Source organism: Diabrotica undecimpunctata, chromosome 3, assembly GCF_040954645.1.
Source record: "Diabrotica undecimpunctata isolate CICGRU chromosome 3, icDiaUnde3, whole genome shotgun sequence".
NCBI classification, from domain to species: Eukaryota; Metazoa; Arthropoda; class Insecta; order Coleoptera; family Chrysomelidae; genus Diabrotica; species Diabrotica undecimpunctata.
The window spans coordinates 87683506-87694596 of NC_092805.1; the positions used below are offsets into that span (position 1 = coordinate 87683506).

At 39.9% G+C, this 11091-nt stretch overlaps 1 protein-coding gene across 1 annotated transcript; it reads left to right on the top strand.

Annotated features, from left to right (window-relative positions):
* The first annotated feature begins 2122 nt into the window (after positions 1-2122).
* On the top strand, positions 2123-2908 carry LOC140435950 (uncharacterized). The gene has a single exon (XM_072524661.1). It carries the CDS (start codon positions 2123-2125, stop codon positions 2906-2908), a length of 786 nt encoding a protein of 261 aa, XP_072380762.1.
* Positions 2909-11091: the final 8183 nt, after the last annotated feature.

Below are 11091 nucleotides of genomic sequence, written 5' to 3' on the forward strand. Positions count from 1 at the left end.
TTTGTTTAAATAATTTATATTTAATTTTTTTTGACACAAATAGCTTGAAGAGCAAAAAAGTTAAGCGCACTTACATTAAAGTATGCAACAAATTATAATTCCTCATACTTAAAATTTTTTATACATAAATGTCTACAAATATGAAAGTTCTAGAGAAAAATAAAATTTTAAATGTCAACTTTAACACCCTGTATCTTAATATTAACATTTTATTAAAAAAAGTTGACTTAAATCGTAATATTTTAAAGTATATATTGTACTGTACAGCTGATCGTTCAAGGGAAAATAGACAGCAGAAGGGGTCCAGGGAGGAGAAGACACTCGTGGCTCCAAAACTTGCGGCAATGGTTCGGATTGTCATCTGCTGAACTATTCAGATCTGCCGTAAACAAAGTCAGAATAGCCATGTTGATTGCCAACGTTCGGAACGGACAAGGCACATGAAGAAGAAGAATATATTGTACTGTTTCTTTTGGACAAATACTTAAGGACCACCCTGTATAAATATAAATATATAAATTGAAGTACACCAATCAGATGGCCATTTTTCCGAATTCCAAACAATACTTTCGTCATTTAGTGAATGTAGCATTCTGATATTGTGTCAATGCCTGGGGATTTATTGGAAGCATAGCTTTCTTATCGAGGGTTACGGACGGAGCGGTGGATCGCACTGAGGTGTGAAAAAAATAAAACCGACACAACAACTGGAGTGTTACACACTACATGGAGTAGTAAACGCAGTGTCTTGTGTGTTTACTAATAAAATAAAATAGAATAAAAGTAATAAATAATAAAAACAACAATAAAATAAAATGAAATTTACTATTTTTGATGGGAGTAAGCCACAATTTAAATTTAAAATGAGTTTATTTTTATATATTTTATAAAATAAAATAGAATCGAATCATATCAAATTGAATCGAATCAAATCGATTATATAATCGAATAGATTATCGAATCGAATTGAATCAAATATCGAATCGAATAGAATCAAATATTGAATCGAATCGATTATCGAATTTAATAGATTATTGAATAAATTATCGAATCGGAATCAAATCGAATTGAATCAAATATTGAATAAAATCTATTATTAAATTGAATCGATTATCGAATCGGAATCAAATCGAATTGAATCAAATATAGAATCGAATCGATTATTGAATCGTATCGATTATCGAATCAAATCGATTATCAAGTTGAATCGAACTGATTATCTAATCGAATCAATTATCAAATCAATTCGAATCGATTATCGAATCAAGTCGAACCGATTATCGAATCGAATTGATTATCGAATCGAATCGATTATCGAATGGATTTTCAAATCGAATCGATTATCTAATCAATTATCCAATCGTTTATGAAATCGATTATCGAATCGAAGTGATTGATTATCAAATCGAATCGTTTATAGAATAGAATCCATTACCCATAAAACAAAACGTTTTATTAGCATAACGTAAGAAGTACAGGTTATAACATGCTTAAAGTAACAAAAATAAATCAATACAATACGAGTCAGTGGAGCGTGTTTCCGCCTCTACTTCTAATGACGGCTTTACATCGGCGAGATATACTCGAAATGAGGTTTGCTATTTGGTTTTGATCAATATCATTCCAAATCTCTAGAGCTACTGTTTCTACCTCTTGTGTGGTTCTAGGAGGTGGCAAACTCTGTCGTAGTGTTCTGCCAACTGTATAAGCCTGATGGAAGATGTAATAAATAAAACAAATACTAGATTGAGTAATTGTATAAGCAACAAGTATATTAACTTCACATGCCAGTAACTTAACCTAACAACTGTGTCTAACTGTGGCAGATTGACAGTTAACCTCCAGCCACACATGGGTTGACTGTGCTATTGAAGTGAGGGAACGTCGACGGAGAAAAGAAGAGGGGATGAGACCAGCTGATGGCTGTCAGAACACGATCACACGACGAGGTGACAACGAAAAGAACTCTTACAGTTTTCTTACTTGTTTTTAGTATGTAGTTTATTGCTAATAAATCAATAAAACAGTTTAAAGTGTGCCCCGACTACTTTGCTTCCCGCAAACAGGCCACATTGGTGACCCCGAGAAAAAAAACTGTAAGTACAACGATTTATACACAACTATGACAAACACCGACCAAACAATGCCAAACAATATGAATATTACACCGTGCGAAGGCGATAATCACTCATTAATTGCACGGGTAGGCATTAAAGCGCCAGAGTTTTGGCGCACTGAACCAGAACTATGGTTTCTCCGGCTAGAAGCGCAGTTTCGACAAGCCAAAATCACAACTGACAACTGCAAATTCGAGCATACTGTTGCTAGTTTAAACAGTGAAGTACTTATAGAAGTAGCAGACATAGTAAAGAATCCCACTGCTGGCAATGCCTATATACAACTAAAAACTCGACTTCTCGACAGGTATGGCACCAGCTCAGATGAAAAGACCCACAAGTTGATGGAACTCACTCTGGGTGACCTAAAACCCACTCAACTACTCCATCGAATGCAAGCTTTGGCCATGGATAGCATTAGTACGCAAGTTCTCAAAAATTTTTGGTTGGACCGCCTACCACCTTCAGTTCGAAACGTTATATCTATTCTTGATGGAGACCTAGAAGAACTTGCTAAGAAAGCCGATACGTACGTACGGTGTTCCAGTTTTCCAGTCATGGTTGTTACCGAAAGCTCTACCTTAGACAAAACAGTGGCTGCATTGAGTGACCAAGTGAATGCTTTATCCAACAGATTAACTGTAGCTCAAGAAGGGCAACAGATTCAAATGACCAAGAGTACCAAGTCATCATCAGACGAACAGTGTTACTACCATCGAAGATTTGGTGCACAAGCAAAGAAATGTAGACCACCTTGCAATTTTACAAAAAACGATCAAAGGGCGCAGTAATGGCGGCAACCGCAGCCCCTCACATACCACGCCGCCTCTTCATTACCGATAGTGCTCTCCAACTTCAATTTCTTATTGATACAGGGGCAGACCTAAGTGTGCTTCCACGTAAAATCTGCACTGAGACTCAGCCCAGCACTGTACGACTGTATTCTGCCACCGGATCGTGCATCCAAACATATGGTCAGAAACAGCTCACACTAAACCTTGGTCTAGGCCAACCTGTAACATGGACATTTGTAGTCGCAGATGTCACCACACCCATACTAGGAGCCGATTTTCTGACGTACCATGGCATTAGTGTAGACATGAGAAACAAACGATTAGTAAGTCCAAGTATGTCAAGCAGTATTACCTGTGTGTCTCGTCGTGTTAGGGTGCCAGAAGTAGGCTTATCCACTGCTCATCCCTATGATCGTCCAACTGTTGCTATACCAGAGGATACTGAAAGAGTCCAGCACTATATTGAGACTCGAGGTACACCAGTTTTCTCTAAACCACGAAGACTTCCACCAGACCGTCTTCAAGCTGCACGAGCAGAATTCAACGAGCTGATGCAGGCAGGCATTATCCGACCATCAAAGTCATCTTGGGCCAGTCCGCTTCACTTAGTTCAGAAGTCCAATGGACGATGGCGTGCCTGTGGAGACTTCCGCCGTTTAAATGCCATGACGAAACCAGATCGCTACCCTATACCGCACATCCAGGATTTTGCTAACCAGCTACATGGTAAGAAAATTTTCTCTTGCATCGACTTGGTACGTGCTTTTTACCAAATTCCAGTCCACCCGAAGGATGTCCAAAAGACGGCTGTAATAACCCCCTTTGGGCTGTACGAGTTCCTCCGAATGCCGTTCGGTTTGCGAAATGCTGCCCAGACGTTCCAGAGATACCTCGATCACCTTTTTCGAGAATGCTCATATGTGTATGTATACACTGACGATATCTTGGTTGCCTCGGAGACTGAGCATGAGCAACACCTGGCATCAGTACTTCGGATTCTGGAAGCAAATGGACTCCAAATAAACAAGGATAAATCAAAATTCCGTAAACGTGAAGTAAACTTCCTGGGTGCCACGGTATCGCCAACTGGCGTTCGTCCATTACCGGCTAAAGTTAGCGCGATTCGTAAGTTTCCACAACCTACGACCTATCGACAGCTACGACGATTTTTGGGTATGTTCAATTTCTACAGACGTTGGTTACCTAATGCTGCCAATGAGCTAATGCCACTAACGGAGTTATTGTCTCAGCAAAAGAAAAAGCAGCAAGAACTAACATTAACACCAGCAGCTGCAGCAGCTTTCACCAAGGTAAAAGAACTCTTGGCCGCGTCGACTGAATTGGTCTTTCCAGCACCAAATGCCCAATTGAACATGTCAGTTGATGCCTCAGATGCTGCCATCGGCGGTGTTTTGCAACAGCTTATAGGTGAACACCTACAGCCCATCGCTTTCTTCTCTCGAAAGCTTTCTAAGACGGAGCGAAACTACAGCACTTATGACCGAGAGTTGCTTGCCATATTCAGTGGCATACATCACTTCCGCCATTTTCTTGAGGGTATGCCATTTACCATTTATACTGATCACAAGCCTTTAACGTTTGCCTTCCAACAGCGACATGAGCGACAGTCTCCACGACAGATACGTCAACTAGAATTTATTGGCCAATTCTCGACCGATATTCGACATATACAGGGCGCAGCCAATATCGTTGCCGATTGTCTCTCACGACCTGAAGTAGACGCTATCACAACACCCATTACTATTGACTATGACCGGCTATCCGAAGCTCAGACTACAGATGAGGGTCTTCAACAGACCCTGAACGATCCTGCCAGTTCCTTACAACTTCAACGCATAGTTCTACCAGATAGCCAGCGGCCTATTTATTGTTCAGTCCAAGATGGTCGTATACGAGTTTATGTGCCAGCTGTGTTCCAAAGAGATGTTTTCCTGAAGTTCCACACGCAATCCCACCCATGGCATGCTGCTACATTACGAATGATTGCTGAACGTTTTGTGTGGCATAACATGAATCGCCAAGTCAAGCAGTGGTCACGAGAGTGCATCCTATGTCAACGTGCCAAAATCGGACGTCACACTGTTACACCTGTGACACCTCTAGGAATGCCAGACGATCGATTCGCAAACATACATGTCGACATCGTTGGCCCACTTCCAGCAAATCAGAACTTTCGATACCTGCTCACAATCATCGACCGTTTCACAAGATGGCCAGAGGCCATACCTATCTCGGAGATTACAACCGAAGTCGTCGCGCAGAAGCTCCTTGAGGGATGGATATCCCGGTTTGGCGTGCCAGCAACCATAACAACGGACCGAGGTAGGCAATTTGAGAGCCAGTTGTTTCGCCAGCTCAATGGATTGCTAGGTGTACAACATATTAAAACCACTGCCTACCACCCACAATCAAACGGATGTATTGAACGTTTCCACCGAACGCTCAAGGCTGCTCTCATCGCCGCGGACACAGTATCGTGGGTTGAAGCCCTACCTCTGGTCATGCTAAGCCTTCGAAACACTTTCAAACAAGACATTGCATGTACAGCCTCCGAGTTAGTGTATGGTACCCCAGTGAGTCTCCCTGGACAGCTGCTTGTCCCTAGTGCTGTTACACCCGACGAGCATAGTTTTGTCCAACGACTACGTGAGACCATGGGAGCATTGCGTCCTGTACCGACGAGCAACCACTCAGCCCGCACTGCCTTTGTCCATCCGGATCTACAGACTACAAGTCATGTGTTTGTGCGAACCGATAAAGTGAACCCTCCTCTTACACCTCCCTATACCGTCCCGTTTAGAGTGTTAGAACGAAGTGATAAGTTTGTAACTGTGGATGTCCAAAATGTTCCTCAGCGAATTTCCATGGACCGACTCAAACCAGCATATATTCCAGCGGCCCAACAGGTGCAGGAAGAACATGCATATGCCAACCGTCTGATGAGCAACACAAGTCAACATAGCCGTTCGAAACCAGCAGGTTCCTCACTGGAGGGGAGCCCTGTGGCAGATTGACAGTTAACCTCCAGCCACACATGGGTTGACTGTGCTATTGAAGTGAGGGAACGTCGACGGAGAAAAGAAGAGGGGATGAGACCAGCTGATGGCTGTCAGAACACGATCACACGACGAAGTGACAACGAAAAGAACTCTTACAGTTTTCTTACTTGTTTTTAGTATGTAGTTTATTGCTAATAAATCAATAAAACAGTTTAAAGTGTGCCCCGACTACTTTGCTTCCCGCAAACAGGCCACATAACTAACCTAATAACCTGTCTTGTCACCTCCTGTCATGCCATCTTGTTACCAACATGAATAATATGATTGCCACTTAACTGGTATCATACATCCTCTTTTCTTTTTCCTTATAAGTTCGGCTTACAAGGTTTTTTAATTTGTCTCCCTGACCTTGTACAGTAAGTATTATTATGATTTGATGTTTCAAGTATATGATTATTATCAGGGATTAAAACTTGTTTGTTGCTTGATGTTCCTGATGTGTTTCAATACCCTCACTGTCTGGCAATTCATGATATACACTACCATCGCCACCCACATGATGATCATCACCACAGTCTACAACATGTTTATTTACTGATGATCTTATGTGAGATCTGTTTCTTCTGATAATGTTTCCACTGCCATCTTGCAGGATGTATGATCTAGGCGATTCATGTTGATTCAAGATTTTTGCAGACTTCCAGGTGTTATTACAGTGATCAAGGACTGTTACATCCATGTCCCTGTTCAATGGCTTCAATATTGTTGCATTTTTATTAAAAGTTGTCTCATTTAATTCTTTTTTAGCTTTCATTTTCATTTCCACATTTTCACACAAACATGGATGCAACAAATCAACTGAAATTTCTAACTTTTGTTTTACATCTTCTGCTATTAAGAAGTTGTGATGGGGAGTATCCCTTACCTTTTAATGGATAATTTCTATAATTTATTAATGCTGACTGAACGTCTGCATGCTTTCTTTCATCTATAGTTTTCCTTAACATGTTTTTTGCAATTGACACTGCTTTTTCTGCTAATCCATTTGAACGTGGATAATTAGGACTACGAAAGATTAAAGTAAAGTTCCAATTTCTGCTAAACTTTCTAAATTTTTCACTATTATACGGTACATTGTAAGTTACAAGAAAATCAGGTGATCCCAATCGTGCAAAAACTGTCTTAATTTCAGCAATTACTGAAACAGCACTTTTATCTTTAATGGTTAATACCTCTAACCAGTTAGAATATGAGTCAAATAAAACTACGTAACTTTTTCCAGCATATGTGAAAATGTCAGACCCAACCCTCTCCCATGGTCTTTTAGGTAGTGGATATGATAAAAGAGTTTGTTTTGGGTTTTTTCTTGCAAATTTTTCACAACTCTTACATACCCTTATATATGATTCAATATCCATCACCATACCTGGCCAATAATAAATTTGGCGTGCTAGTGTTTTTGTTTTTTTCTATGCCTAAATGTCCCTCATGAAGTAATCCTAGAACTTCTTTTCTTAATGAAAAAGGAACAACTAATTTATTGTCTAGAAAAAGAAGGTCATTAGTTATAAATAGGTTCTCCTTAAGTTTGGCAAAGTGTCTGACATTTTCTGGAATTTTATATTTTTGCTCTGGCCAACCACTGATGATAAAATCAAAAACAACTTGTAGTTGGGGGTCTGCTATTGTCTCTTGTTGAAACTGATTTTTTCGTTCCTCAGATAGCGGTAAATCATTGACAATTGAATGAACAGCAAACTCTATCTCCGTATCAACAGATTTTTTGTTGTTTTTTAGAAATGCCCTTGATAGTGTGTCAGTGTGTATGTACATACTTTTTCCTGGTTTGTATGACACAACTAAATCATAATCTAATAATTTTAATCTCATTCTTAGGATTCTTGGTGAAATTGACTGTAAATCTTTTTTAAAAATTGATTCCAGTGGTTTTTGATCACTGTGGATTTTTACACAAGCTCCATAGACAAAGCAGTGAAACCTCTTTACAGCAAATAAAATAGCTATAGTTTCTTTTTCTATTTGAGCATACTGCTGCTCAGTTTTTGTAAGGCTCCTTGATGCAAAGGCCACAGGTCTGCCTTCTTGCAACAAACATGCCCCCAATCCATATTTTGATGCATCTGTTTCAATTTCTGTTGGTTTCTTTGGGTCAAATACTGCCAAGATTGGCGAGTTAGTCCACAGATGCTTTAATTGATCCAGTGAATCTTGATGCTCACTTGACCACTGACAATCTACATCCAATCTTGTCAAGTTTCTTAACGGGGCAGATATTTTTGATAGGCTTGGTACGAACTTGGCTACATATTTTACCATTCCTAAAAATCTTGCAACATCTTGTTTGCACTCTGGTGTGGGCATGTCTAAGATTGCTTTGACATATTTATCACTTGTTTTCACACCATCCTTTGAAAATATCTGACCCATGTATTTAACACTACTTTGTTTGAACTGTACCTTGGACTTATTGAACTTTATGTTGTATTTGGTAACACAGTCAAGAACCCTTTTTAAGTTCCTGTTGTCATCCTGGTGCCTTTAGTAGCAAACTAATACGCACCTTGATGCGCATCGCCCGCCTTCTTGCATTTTATTCAATTTTCTATTGGCCAAGAGGTCCGAAAATCTCATATAAATATTAAAATGTCTTTAAATATGGGATTATTCGGATCTCAAGGCAGTCGAATTCGGTCCTTTACGGACTCTCCTAGAGCACTTCGCTCTAGGGGCTCTGCTTGTTTTCTTTTAGACTCTGTGGCCGAGTCTTTTCTACCTACAAACCTGAGTTTTATTTAACCTTAACAGTTATAAAACAAATAGATGTTGTCTTTTTCAAGACAATATCGAAACATAGAGCGTCCGGAGTGGTAATTTTGATGCTATTTTTACAAAGTATTACCCATCCGGTACGACATGGCGCCCAACACACGGATTAAAATCCGGACCTACGACCCGCCTGCACAGAAGGCACACAAATGAATCCACCGTGTGCTGGATTCAAGAAAACAGCGGGGAGAAGCATCGGATGTTAGCATATCAAACTAACATGCCGATATCCAGGCCTTCTGCAGACCTGAAGCCTTCGATGTGCAGATACCCTCGACGAGCCGGCCCTCTTCGAAGTTAGAAGCCCCACCTGCCAACGAAAATCACGGAGTAGGACCAGCTAGTCCCTCCCTACAGATATGTGGTCGTAACCACGTAGGCTTAGGCCCCTGGCCTACGAAACCCCGTTTGATATGGTAGATGGGATCCGGACAGCCTAGAGGAGGACGAACCCGCCGAGGGAGTGAGTACATCGACCGAGGATGGACCTGCAGACACTGTCACCACCACCGACCTCCCCCTGTGAAGTGTTTTTGTGCAGTGTTGCGATCAATAAGGACAATTTTCAATTTTATATCTTAAAAAAAAACTGTAAGTACGTTTATTTTCACATATTTTCTTGTGCATTTTTTATTTGTATTTGTGTGTTTTCAACCTTTTAATAAAAATTACCTTTTCCCAGCCTCAGAGTCTCCAAAGCGGGGGGGATGTCATCCTGGTGCCTTTAGTAGCAAACTAATACGCACCTTGATGCGCATCGCCCGCCTTCTTGCATTTTATTCAATTTTCTATTGGCCAAGAGGTCCGAAAATCTCATATAAATATTAAAATGTCTTTAAATATGGGATTATTCTGATCTCAAGGCAGTCGAAGTCGGTCCTTTACGGACTCTCCTAGAGCACTTCGCTCTAGGGGCTCTGCTTGTTTTCTTTTAGACTCTGTGGCTGAGTCTTTTCTACCTATAAACCTGAGTTTTATTTAACCTTAACAGTTATAAAACAAATAGATCTTGTCTTTTTCAAGACAATATCGAAACATAGAGCGACGGGCTGGTAATTTTGATGCTATTTTTACAAACTATTACCCATCCGGTACGACACTGTCATGTTCTGCTTCTGAGGCACCAGTGACAATTAAATCATCAAAGTAAAGGCCTACGCCTTCAAGATCTCCAAATATTTCAAAATTCTTTTTCTGGAATACTTCTGGTGCTAAGCAGATACCGAAAGCCAGTCTATTAAATTGATACCTACCAAATGGTGTGCCAAAAGTCATTAAATCTGCACTTTCGTCATCCAGCTCCACTTGCCAATAACCATCCTTCATGTCTAAAACAGTGAAGAACTGTCCTCTACCAAGTAGAGTTACAATTTCATCAACAGAAGGAATTTGAAAATGTTCTCTCTTGATGGCCCCATTAAGTTCTTTTGGATCAAGACATAGCCTTAAGTCACCATTTGGCTTCTCCACAATGACAAGTGGGTGAACCCACTCTGTTGGTTTATCTACCTTTGTTATGACTCCTTGCGCTTCAAGATCACGCAGTTTATTTTTTAAACGTTTTCGTAAAGCATGTGGAACCCGTCTTATGGTGCTTATTCGAGGTTTGGTATCTTCTCTCAAGGTTATATGGTGTTTTGTTGGAAATTTTCCTAGACCTTCAAACACATGTGCATATTTTGTTACTAAATCATTTAAATTTTTAAATTTAAAACTTACTAATGAATCTACCCGTTTGACTAAATTTAATTCTATACATTCCTTAAACCCCAGCAAAGGAACCTGATTTTTTGTATCTACAACTACAAAAGATATATCTTTTTTATCATTTTTAATAACACAAGTTAATGTAACTCTACCTACAGTTTTAATTTTGAACTTTGAATCCCCATATGATACTAATGATATATTAGATTTATGAATATGTGCTGTTGGGGCTATTTCTTTGAGAATACTTAAAGGCAATGTGCTTACCTCAGCTCCAGTATCTAATTTAAATGACACAGGCTTATTGTTAATATAAATATCAGCTGACCACATATCTTGTCCAACCTCATGTTTACATTTAGAGTTTACTGACCTGACAAAATACTGATACTCACTACCTTCACTCTCACTTCCTGAACTGTGCACATCACTTACACTAGCTTCTTTTACTTGATGCACTTTCTTCTTCTGCTCTTTCATCGCCTTTCTTGGAATTTCTGGTTTGATTCTCACATTGCTCCCACTAGTTTTATGGTCTTCTCTACAAACTTTTGCAAAATGGTTATGGCCTTGACACTTAGCACATGTTTTACCCCAAGCAGGACA